Source organism: Lepidochelys olivacea (genome assembly GCF_965140295.1).
Source record: "Lepidochelys olivacea isolate rLepOli2 genome assembly, chromosome: 2".
Lineage (NCBI taxonomy): Eukaryota > Metazoa > Chordata > Testudines > Cheloniidae > Lepidochelys > Lepidochelys olivacea.
In genome coordinates, this window is record NC_140412.1 from 221,798,897 (window position 1) to 221,811,387 (window position 12,491).

The following is a 12,491-nucleotide window of genomic DNA, read 5'->3' on the forward strand; positions in this document are numbered from 1 at the left end:
AGCAAAATGTCTAGTTGTCAAAAATCTAGCAGGCATAACATAATACTTGAGTGCTTATATTGTTGAAGCATACTTTTTCTCAAACAAATAGTCTTCTCTGGCTTTTCCAAATGACTGCAATTAATAAAGGTCCATTGTTACTTTTTCGCAGTTTTCCATGTCTTGTCTGCAACTTGGTGCAATTATTGACAATCGTCCCACGATTCAAGTAGTAAAGTAAGTAAACTTGCTTATAGCCGTTTAAGTCATTCTGAAATAGAGATGTGTTGCTTCCAAAGTGGATTAGTTAAAGTGGGATCAGACACCAGATAAATTGGAAAAAAAAAAAAAACACTTTGGGGGGAGAGATGAGAGGAAGCCAGGCAGTTTATGTCAAAAAACCCAAAGTTATACACAAGAGAAAAAAAACCCATCCATTCCTGTGTAGACAAGTCTGTGTCTCTGCGGCGTGTAGAGTATATACACTGCACACACCCCTAGCTGGGATATAAATAGCAGCATAGATGGTGAGGCACTGCTTAGGAGAATAAAGACATGCCCGAACCTTTGGGTATGTACGCTATACTGCTCTCTACAAGGTCAAACCGTGCTGCCCATGTCTGCAGTGCTATTTTCAACAGAGTAGTTTCCCACAGCTTCCCCACTGCCAGAGCCTTATGTGTAACTGCACCTACACGACACTCTGCCACCAGCGTAGACAAGGCCCTTTGATGTGGTACAGGATATGTTCTGGGGAGCACCCAGTTTCCTGGCTCCTTTGTAGCCCGGCCCTTCAATGCTGTAGAACTAAAGATAGTCTGATTTCTGTTTATTTTTTAATTGAAAATTTCCATGGACATTTTTGAGTTTTTACCAAAAACTCAAGGCCAAAACTTGTTTTTCCCTGAAAACTTGAAGATACAAAGATTTCGTCTGAACATCAAAAGCTGTCATCTGAAATCTTTTGGTCTTCAGCTGAAATATGTGGATGAAAAAACAATTGTTTTCCTGTGAAAAGCAGGCACTGTTCGCTATATAGTTTCATCAACAACCCAATTTTCTCTTGAAACAGAGTTTGGGTGGAAAAATTTCAACCCGCCCTATGTAGACTGACAAGAGGACTCAGGCCTGTCACCTGCTGTCAGCCTGGGGTTTAGTACTTCTGCCAGCATAGTGAATCTGGCTGGGTGTGTAACCCACTCACCTACTGGGTGTGGTGTTGTGTCCCATCTAGTGGCACCGAGACCACTTCGGGCTTGTCTACACTTACATTTTACAGTGCTCTAACTTGCTGGCTCAGGGGTGTGAAAAATCACCCCCCACCCCCAGCGCTCCGAGCTATTCCCCTGGTGGAGGTGGATTACCAGGAGTGCTGGGAGAGCTTTAACTGTGACCACACTCGCACTTCAAAGCGCTGAGGTGGGAAGACTCCCACAGCAGCGCTGTGAAGTTTCTAGTGGCAGTAGCCTTAGAGAGAGAGTTAAATGCGGCTGCTCTACAAGGTTAGCTAACAGACAGGTGGCTTTTAGCGCGTGCTGGAGAGGCTCACGCACCAAGCTCCAGACGTCTCCAGTTCGATCCCACCTGCTGCCGACCTGGGTCTGTCGGGCTCCAGGTGCACACCGGGTAAATGACTTTGGCAAAGATCCCACAGGATGTCAGAGGCGGAGAACCCACGAGGCCCTTATCCCTTGGCCCCTAGCTAGCCCGCAGGGGGTGCCCGCCTCTCTTCAGCCCATTTGCCTTTGGCCTCCCTGTCTCACACAGTGACGCTGCCGCGCTCAGGCCGGCTGCTTGCTTGGTTTCCCCGCTTCAGTCCCCCGCCCCGGCTTCCTGGCACCTGCAGCTGCATAGCCCAGTAGGGCCTGAACGCCAAGCCGCCTGTTAGGGGTGCGCAACAGCAGCAGCCCCTTGCGGAGAGCGGCTGGGGCGATTCTGCTCTGCCCATGCAGCGCTCCCGGCCGGCATTACCGAGCAACACCGCCAGGGGGTGCAGGAAGCGCTGAGCAAGGCAGGAGCCCCAGCCTGCAAAGGCGGAGGGGCAGGCTGCCCTTGCTCCGAGAGCCTGGCCGTCTCCAGGCAGGTACCTGTGCGGGGGTGGGCCAGGAGCAGTGCGCCTCTAGGCCACTGTGTGGCGCTCCTAGCACAGGCATCAGCGTCTGCTTGAGCAGCTGCCAGAGCCGGGACCCTTGGATGCTGAAATAACTCACATTCTTCCTACGTGTCACAGCTGGGAGCGCAGTTCAGTGTCTGTCCCATGATCTCCCCGCTCCCGCGCCTCCCCCTCGGGTTGCAGGCCGAGATGCGACTCGCCTCGTCAGTCGCACAAACTCCGCAAAAGTCGTTTGTTTTTTAAATCTTGCAGGAATAAAAAAATGCAGCGATTTGAGCCTGCTGCTGCAGGGGCGTCTAAGCAGGGGCCCTGGGCAGAGTCTCCCTCAGCCACTGAGCCAACCATGTGCTGATAAACAATGACCATATTGTGAAATAGAAAACAGACTCCCGCTCCTTATAAAATGCTCTCTCCCTACCGGATGTGTTAAATAAAAACCACTGAGAAAAACAGAAGAAAGTCAAGAAAATCGGGTTCAGACTGGTAAAGATGGGGGCAGGAAAGCCAGAGAGAAACTGGCGAGGGCCAGTAATCCTCCCTCAGGTGGACTAAGGGACAAGAGATGTACCTTTTCAAAAAATCAGCTGTTTGGTTGTGTGATTATCTGGGGGGGGGTCCTATTATTATTTTAATATTAAAACTTCTAACTCCAGGGGCCTGTGAATAATACAAAGGAACCAGCGTTCTGTTCTGGAGGATTGTAACCCAGATGCACAAAGGCAGCTGCAGATGACCATGTCATTAAGGTTTGGCTGGTAAATCCAACTCCGGTTTTGGACCGTGCCTCAGAGTAGCGCGATGTCCGCACTATATTGCGCTTTATTTTCGTCTTTCAAACGTTACTATCTTGCCCGGGCGTGTTGAGGTGCATTGCCCAGGAATTTATGGTACAAAAGCGTCTCTCGCTCTCCCTGCTTCATCTGGTTAAAATCTCCACCGTCCCTACCAAATGGATGCAAATTGGACATTTTAATAAACTTGCTTTCCCCCCCCCCCAGTGGTAAACAGATCCCCCGCCCTCTCCGCCCCTTTTTTAAAAAAGTATTTGCAATTGATTTGAGTAAGTGATTCATATAATTAAATGGTTAGGGATTTGTTTAATGTGATTTTATATGAGCTGCGGACATTTCCAAAGCAAACAATGAGTTCAAGTACAACATACATGGTTGTGTTACAAGTGTTACCCAGCTGGCTAGGAGATCTTCAGAGAGCAAACAGTCTAAATCTGGAGAGTAAACAGCTTCAGAAAAATCTACAAGTCCCCAGGTCACTGAAAACAGCCTTTTATTTGTTTTCCCTAATGTCTAGTAAAATCTGATACATTTTTGCAGTGCTATTGTAAAATACTTTGAGACGGGCGCTCACCGATCTATTTCTGTTTTAAGGGGACCTGGGGCTGCTTTGGCGGGGGGTTGTTGTATGTGTGCTTTTATTTAACTGCTCTGCGGTGTGGATCTAGTGCTACATTTACTCAAGACTATATTTTGATCATCATAGAGAGACCAGTGTTAGGGGGGGTTGTGTATGGTTTTGCTGCAAATAAAAGAATGGCTCTTGAAAGCAGACCTCGTTAAACCAGTCTTTGGGGGCAGTGGGATTGTTATGTTCTAAGGGGGGAAATATTTTATACCAAATTTAAAAAAGCCCAAGCAGACTGGAAAGGACATTATATATGTATCTTAGTACATAGAATTTAGAAGGATGAGTGAAAGTTCTGGGATGGAGAGGAGACCGCATAAAACCTGAATGGTAACTGATTTAACTACAAAACATCTTCCCACCAGCCATTTTTTTTTTATGGAAGTAGCTCCAGAAATAACTCTTGGGGCAAACCCTCAGTTAAGAAGCACAGCACGCTTTCTCCCATTTCTACGTGTCACCCTGTCCTTTCTTTAGGTGCCATCGATTTCCCCAGCCTCTCTCTCTGGTCACAGCAACAGCGGGGTCATTTGCAACGAGACAGTTTTAAACCTCCAGAGCTACGGTCGTGTGGAGCAATAGCATTATCGAGCCATGGGGCTTGAGGAAGGCGAGAAGGATCCGGCCCGTTGGGATTCGGTCCTGTGTGAAAGGCACCTGGCAGTCGCGTGGGGCTGTGTTACACACTTATTCCAATGGCGAGCGTTGCACAGCCATGGAACCCACGTAACAGAGTAACTTACTAGACCCTGTCCCGTGCTCAAGTCTCCTGCAAAACCTTGTTGATATCAATGGGGAGTTCGGCTGGAAAACTGATACCCCGGGATGAGGTCTTTATTGCATGCCGTGATTGGACTAGATCTATTTTACATTCATTCGTTGTATTTAACAGAAGTTCTGCGGCATGTCTCTGAGGGGAGGAAGAGCCCCCGGATGAGAAAGTTACTGATTTGTTTCCCACCAAATCAGAATTCAGAATTTAAATCAGAAATGTCCGCTACGTTAGTTACAAATACTGAAGAAGCCAACACATTGAACTCCAGTGTAATCCCCTTTCTCTCTGGACTTCCCTTCGTTATTGATCTCGCAGCAATCTACCGTACGGCGGTATGGGGCCAAATGTATCCCTGGTCTGAATTCACGGCAGTGCGTGGACTTGCACCAGGGATGAATTTAGCTCCTTGTATGTATAGAGCAGCAATGGTGACGATCTTTCACCAACCGTGGTGTCTATAATATTTGCACTTCTCTCTCCAGCTGACTGGGGAGCAGAGAATCTTCTGATACCGATGTTATGCCTTGTGCATTGCTGTTGTTATTCACTTTAAAAGAGCTTGAAATGGACTTTTTTCCCCCCCCTAGCAAAGCTTTGTTGTGCAAAACTAGTTGGACGAGTTAGGGTGTCGCTGCTCCTGATTGCTCTGGCCAATGGAACCCGATCCACCCTGCTGTGCGTAAGAGCGCAATTAAGGATTTAACCAAGCCTATGCTGCGCCCCAGCCAGCAGTCTGCCAGAGACAGAGACAGACACAGAGACTCAAAGACTCCCAGCCTCCTCCCCCAGACATGTCTGCTTAGCCCTGAGCAGCCCCAGCAGCCAGCCCCAGCAAGCCGCCGTCTCCAAGCTATGACAGGAGTATTTGACAGAAGGGTCCCCAATATCAGATCCAGCGATTTCCAGGCTCCTTTCCAGACGTCTGCAGCCATGCACCATCCGTCTCAGGAATCTCCAACTTTACCCGAGTCCTCGGCTACGGATTCTGACTATTATAGTCCAACGGGGGGAGCCCCGCACGGCTATTGCTCGCCTACCTCGGCTTCCTACGGCAAAGCGCTCAATCCGTACCAGTATCAGTACCACGGCATGAATGGACCTGCTGGGAACTATCCTGCCAAAGCCTATGCAGACTACGGCTACGCCAGTCCTTACCACCAGTACAGCGGGGCTTACAACCGGGTTCAGAGTTCTTCAAACCAGCCAGGTGAGAGCTGGGGTGGGGGGTGGAGGTGGCCTGGATTAATGGGGGGACATCTTGCTGGTGCGGAGGGGGAGGAAATTGACACGATGAGAAACAGTTTGGGGGAGTAGTGGCTGCTGGGAACCCAAAACCTCAGAGCAGAATGATTCCCCGAGAGGGTTGCTGGGATGGATCCTTCCTCGGACAGTTCTGGGTGCCTGGCTTCATGGCGTTTTAACATGTATCTTGCGCAGTTAGCGATCCTTAAATGGGGTGGGAATAAAGCCACCGAATTAATCTGCATGATCTGAAAACTCCTCTCAGAAGCAGCCATCCATTAGCAAAGCAAATGCTTGTAAATTGCCCAGGGCCTCTGGGGCTGCCTCCGGAGAAATCTAAGTAAAGAAAGAGAAAGAATGTCGGGAGCTTGTCTCAAACGCCGACTTCTTGCAACCGTGGAAAGCGAAACTCTGAAGTTTGCTTCTCCCACCCCTCCCGGCCCCCGCGGCTGGGAAAATCCCTAGGAAGGGAAGGGTGAGGATCTGGCCGGAATTCTACCCCCAAAACATTGAAATGTCTGACTGCTTGTGCCGTTTGCAATGTTCTGCTTTAGCCGATCGGAGCCTGCTTCGCGATGAATGTCGTGAGGACATTGTGGTGTTCACGGCTCGGCCAATGGCTGGGGGAGGGCAGGCTCGGGTGTGGAGGGGAGAGATCTAGCTTTTGGAAAGGTTTCTGGTCCGATCTGATCTGGTCCCAGAAGTTCATGTTTAATCCTGCTCGTATTTAGCATCCCGTTCGTGTGCGGAATGAAAACCACCCGCCCCCGAGCGAATCTGCTTCTCTGGGGCTCTTCTCACACTGGTCAAGATGCACACTCAGGGGCAGACGGATTTACTGGGGTACCTTATCTTTCCCCTGCCCCCACCCCTTTGTGAAACAGATTGGATCGCACACCAGACTTTTCCAGTAGCAGTCCCAATGGATTGCAGCCTCTGCAATTCTCTCCCGCCAACCTCTTACGTCATTATATACACAGCTATTCGCTTTCACGTTTTGTCCCTGTCGTTTGCTCTTGCTCATCAACTCAAAGGGAAAATAAAGGCCACTGGCGTATTAAGGCTATTTGTAAAAGAAACCAGACGCATCTGCGCGCCCTTTGCAGATCAGCGGCGAGATGATTATAACTATAATCGGCCCTCTGTCTGAGCCGGAGCCGGCCACTTTCTGTCGAGCTGAAGGAGGCCAGTTTTCTTGTGGGCCTTTGAACTGTGTAGACCTCAGTATCGCGTCTTCCCAGCCTGGCCGCCTGGGCTCTGCGGGCTGGAGTTCGAGACAGCGCAGCCTGCAATGCGGTGGCTGTCACTCGCCCGAGGGGGGAATGGAGGGATGAAATGTACTGCCCCGTGCACACCCCCCATAACTGGGCTCCTTCACAATGGGACTTCAGAGGTTTAAAAACAACAACAACCCTGAACGACTTGTAGGCTGGAAGGAACTGATCTGCCTCCCCCAATACATTTCACAAAGAATGAACGGAAAGTGGTTAGGTGGGAGATTACTCCATTTACCCCTGCTCATTTCTTCACCTCTATTCCACCAGTGGTTTTAAATAGCCCTTACCCCGCGCGGGTTGTGTTTGCAGAGCTGGCGGCGGCAGTGGCTGGGCGAGTGGGCTGGATCTTTGCTCTTTTTCTCCACTGGGGACTTGATTTTTCCGGGAAACTCTAACCTGGTCTATTTTGGATTGTTTAGAAAAAGAGGTGGCAGAGCCCGAGGTGCGAATGGTGAATGGCAAACCAAAGAAAGTGCGCAAACCCAGGACTATTTACTCTAGCTTCCAGCTGGCTGCCTTACAGAGGAGGTTTCAGAAAACTCAGTACCTAGCCCTGCCAGAAAGAGCTGAACTGGCTGCTTCTTTGGGACTGACACAGACACAGGTAATGCAGCCTTGGGACCTATTGCGTTTTCCTTGTCGGTATTAAGACGGTCTTTCTCACCCACCAGAGAGGAGAGCCGACACCACTGGTGAGGGGTAGAAACAGTAGCCGGATCCAATGCATTAAGACGCGCGAGAGAGGCCTGCTGTTCTTGAAACGGGCCGGGTGGGTTTTGGTTCCTTGTTGTGATGGTTGATTTTTGATTCCTACCTGTGTGTTACATACAGCTCTATAGTCAAAGGCTTAGGAGCGAGCTCTCTGGCGTTCACACGCAGGAGCCGGGGTCTGCGTAAAAAGGGGAGCGGGGGGATGCGATGGGGTCACTCGCACTTCTCTGCTTGAAGGCTTTCAGATCCATATGCAGAGAACAACTCCCTGGGCACCTATCTCCAACGTTGCCCATTACAAACATAACCTCTCACTGTTACCTTCCGGGTTGAATTCATGGCACAGAAAGCGATAGATCGATGCGCTGGCCAGCCGCCCACCCGGCCTGCTTCTCTGGGGCGAGACTGGCGCGGTGGTTGGTGGTGTTTACAATCTGTCTCCGGAAAGGCACTGGAAAAAAAAATAATCCTGGTGGCTGTGCAGAGCCGGCTCAGTTTGCCAGAGAGCGCAAAGACTGCAACAGACGAATCTGAATCAGACGCGGTTCTCTCGCTTGCCTTCACTCCCCTCCCACCCCACCCCCACCCCCTTCCTTTGAAATGTTTTTGTGGGCTTTTATTACCCTCCCATAAACAAAATACTTCAGAAAGAGACGGCGGTGGCTTTCGCAAGGTAATTGCGGCAAGGCACTGCCGTCCGCAGACAAGGGAGGGGTAGCGCAGGGGCAGAGTACCTCCCGACCGGACCCGATCTTGCATCCCTCGAGCCTGGAGCCTTAAGTTGGCCCGCAGGATCGGGCCCGACCCGGTCATTGTAAATGCCACACTCGGTAGTAGATTGCTCTGGGTAACTGACCAGCTGGTGTTCGGAAAGATTTAACTCGCTTCTCTCCCCTCCTTGACTGAAGACAGACCCTAATCTTAGCCTGTTGCCTCAGATCTTTTCACATTAGGCTGGTATTAATCGTCTTGATTTCCCCTCCTCTCAGGTGAAAATTTGGTTTCAGAATAAAAGATCCAAGATCAAGAAGATTATGAAAAACGGGGAGATGCCTCCGGAGCACAGTCCCAGCTCCAGCGACCCCATGGCGTGCAACTCTCCACAGTCACCTGCGGTTTGGGAACCTCAGGGCTCTTCCAGATCCCTCAGCCATCATCCTCATCCTCATGCTCCAAACTCCAACCCATCCCCTGCATCCAGCTACTTAGAAACCTCCACTTCCTGGTATTCCAGTGCTAACTCCCTCAATTCCCACCTCCAGCCCCACGGCTCCCTACAACACCCGTTAGCGCTGGCCTCTGGGACAATTTATTAGACTATTTTTTTCCCCTGGACTCCTGTGTTTTACTGTTAAGGAATCATAACGAAAGGAATGCCTGTGGGGGAGTTTTAAAGGGAAACAAAACAAAACAAAAAAGATTAAATGTGTAACGCTTGTGCATGTAACTTATTGCATTTCAAAGGAGACCCTTTTTTTACAGACGGACAATTTTTGCTCAGCTGTGGACACTATCAATGGTGCCTTGAAATCTATGACCTCAACTTTTCCAGAGACTTTTTTTCCCAATGTTATTTTAACCCTGTAAATAAGTGTAGATAGAGGGATTAAACTGTATATTCTGAATAAATAAAATTATTTCGACCACGAGAGACGTTTCCAAAATACCCCTTCTTCCACTGCAAGGAGAAAAAAGAACAGCGTCCTTTGCTTTTCTTGTTTGGTGGCGAGATAGATTTTTAGGGCCCGATCCTTGTGCAGATAACGACTCCTTGCTCAAAGGCGCAGCCTCATTGGAAGCACTATGGACTGTAAAAGTTTACAGGCTCTGGCCCGTGTAGCCCCCCCCCCCTTGTAAATCTAGAGCTGCCCGCTAGGGCAGCTTTCATCTGGAGAATGGGCTTTTCAAAGACAATTTGCACTTTACCCAACATTATTTACCATTAAAAGAAACGTACAAATTTTAACACTGGGAAAGAGAAATCTCCCAGTAAAGCCCCTCTGAATCCTGGGCAGAGAGCAATTAGCCTTGAGAGCTCCGCACTCTTCAGTCGCTGTGTGCGCTAGGGTAATTATACAAATTACATTTCCTTCAAAGGAGGCTTCTAAATGCGACAAAAGGATAAAATGAGGGCAAAACTCCCCTTGTGCCTATTAAAAAGCGTGCGTCGGGTAGAGGCCAGCGGTACCCTGTGAATAAGGGATGTTGGAGGAACCTTTTTAACTCTGTTCATGGAAAAGCCCAGACCTCCAAGCGATCGTTATCTTCTTCATATTTAAAGTCTTACTGCAATTAACGGGGACCATTTTCAGATAAGAGGCTGGAGAGCTGATAATGGGGCAGGAGAAATGGCTTTCCCACAATACACCGGACTGATTCCAGTCGGGGGCATCAGTGATTGTATTGTGTGAGCGGGACGTGACTTCAAAATGTGTGCTTTGCTGTCGGCCTCCTCTTCTGCAGAATAAAACCATCTCAACACCCTTTATTACTATTTATTTTCTCCTGGAAGAATTCCCCCCGCAAAATAAAATAGCGGACAGGCAGGCGTCCCCTGTGCAAACAGAACAGCTGCTTTCCCAGGGCTGCACCGTGTCCTGCAGGGCCAGTCCCTGCATGGGCCTTTAGCGGAGTTGGCCAGCTCTGGGGCAGAACTGAGCCATCGCTATTAAAACCTGGGCTAGAAATAAGAAAATGTACGCGAAATTGATTGCAATGCGGGAAAACTGCAGCGATCAATGTGACAAGGGGTTCCCCCCCCCCCCCCGTGGGTAAGAACATTAAAAATGGCATCCTGTCAGCTGAGGAGCTCAGTAAGAGCTGTTCCAGGGCTCGGAGACAAGACCTGAAAAGACACGCTTTGTACCCTCGGGCACAGTTACCTGTCTCTAGTCCCTTCTTCCCCGGCCCCCTCCTTCTTTTCTCCCTCCATTCTTGACCCCCGTCCTTTTTTTTCCCCTCCTTCCAAAGAAAGACGCCAAGGCTTGCTGTTTTGCATCAGGTTGGGGGTGGGCGTGCGGGGGGGGGAGAGAGGAATTGACTTTTAGTACAATGGATTAGTCTGTTCTTTAGAACTTCTTCTTGGACGTTGGGAAGGGGTGTGTGTGTGTGTGGCAGGGAGGTTTGTGCAGAAACACGGGGACCCACAGACACATGCAGCATGCAATGACTTCATACGTGTTCCTTAGCTGGGGAGGGGGGTTGGTTATCTGTAAACATTTACTCTTTTTCTTTCATTCATTCATTTTTTTTAACTCGCTGCTTACGGGGCAGCCTGCTCCATTTTACGCATTGTTCCGGTGGGCCTTGGTTGCTTGTTGAGTATTGTCTGCTGATTGTAACTGTAAGGGTTTAGGGAATCTCCATTACTCTGAAGCTGCTGAAAAAACGCAACTTTTAACTCCTGCTAACTTCCTCTCCATTTCTTTCTTGTTCTGTGCTCGTCCTGGCGCTGCTCTAGGCAAGCGTTATTCTCAAAACAGCTTTTGAACCTGCTATGGACGTTCCCCCCTTTTTGTGATTCTCTGCCCTTTTGTTTTCAAGGTTAGGACATAAAAAGTGGAAATATATTTTCCAGAGTTTCCCCGCTTCTTTCTTTCTTTCTTTCTTTCTTTCTTTCTTTCTTTCTTTCTTTCTTTCTTTCTTATGTTTGATCTCAGCCACTTTGGTGGGTGGGGGAGAGGAAGAAAGAGGGGGGCATTTCATAGTCAGCCTTGACCTTGAAGCTTTGGGTCTGGGATTGTTTAGCCTGTTATTAAAAGCAACGGCTCCCAGTTCTGCGCGAAAACAACCAGCTCTGCCGGTAGATATTTGGATTCAGCGTCAATCCCACTCCAGGATTTAATTGCTTCTGATTATGCCCCACCCCCATAACCTCCCCCCACAAATACGCTGCCCCTAGTGCTGGGCAGATCTGCGATGGTGTAGTGCCCCGGAGCTCTCAAGCCAGGTATGTCAAGAAGACTAGGCCTGGAGAGAGGCTAGGTATAAATCCCCCAGTGTATACTAGTGTATATGCCCATCACTGAAATAGGTGGCTGTGTACACACCCTTGCCGGAGTTGCTGTGTGAAAGCCATCATCCGATCAGATGCGCGCACATCAATATCTAGCTAACGCTGCTTGGACCCGCATGGGACCGGATAGATGTTAGGACACTTCTCCCCATCCCTGCGTGCCCCTCTCCATCACAACCCCCGGTCCCCGCCCAGCTCTGGGCTCTCTCCAGCCCTCTCCGGGTAAGAGACCAGATGAACTGGCCTTTGTCTGACGTTCAGTCTGTGCTCGGCGACTTGCTGCCTTTTTCTTTTTTTCCCTGGCGGCCATGCGGAGTTGGGGCAACCCGGGGAGCCGAGAGGAGCCGCATTCCTGTGGGTGCCGAGCGGCTCCAGGGCTGAGCCGCAGGGCCTCACACCCACACAGGCGTTCACCCCCACGCAGCCCCACCATGCTCGCCCCTGGAAAGTGCGCACACCCACCCACACACACACCCCTGCCGCCGCGACACACACAAAGTCCCCGCTTCGCCTCTGCCCTGCAGCGTCCTCCTTGGCACCCGATTGCTCCGGATATCACAGTAACAGATGGCGGATAAATCGCCCAGGAGCCTCTCTCTGCCGGGCTCCCCTAACCCTGGGTCCCTGCTGGGCTCCCTTATTACAGACAACCCGTCCCCTCCTGACTCCGGGTCACGCGCCGGAATATCTCCCGGGCCCTTTCTGCGGATGGAGAGCCCTTCACCCCTGAGAAATGTCCAAGTTTCCTTCCGGGCACATATACACACGCCAACCTGTCACCACACAAACCCCAGCCAGCGCAGGCAGGCATTTTTCTCGCTTTCACTTCTCTAGGGCTCCCCAGTAAATGATCCCGAGCTGCAACTATTCCTTTGTACAGGCATTCGGGCCTCCAGACGTTACACATTTCAGCTCTGGCAGCACGGATGTGGGAATATATCAGAAAGGGGCTTCGCACAT

General features: G+C 50.1%; 1 protein-coding gene across 1 annotated transcript; it reads left to right on the forward strand.

Moving 5' to 3' along the window:
• The first annotated feature begins 4,979 nt into the window (after positions 1 to 4,979).
• DLX5 (distal-less homeobox 5) lies at positions 4,980 to 10,000 on the forward strand. The gene is made up of 3 exons (XM_084620819.1): positions 4,980 to 5,493; positions 7,225 to 7,409; positions 8,506 to 10,000. The coding sequence occupies exons 1-3, from the start codon at positions 4,998 to 5,000 to the stop codon at positions 8,830 to 8,832; spliced, it is 1,008 nt and encodes a 335-aa protein (XP_084476945.1). The 5' UTR covers positions 4,980 to 4,997; the 3' UTR covers positions 8,833 to 10,000.
• Positions 10,001 to 12,491: the final 2,491 nt, after the last annotated feature.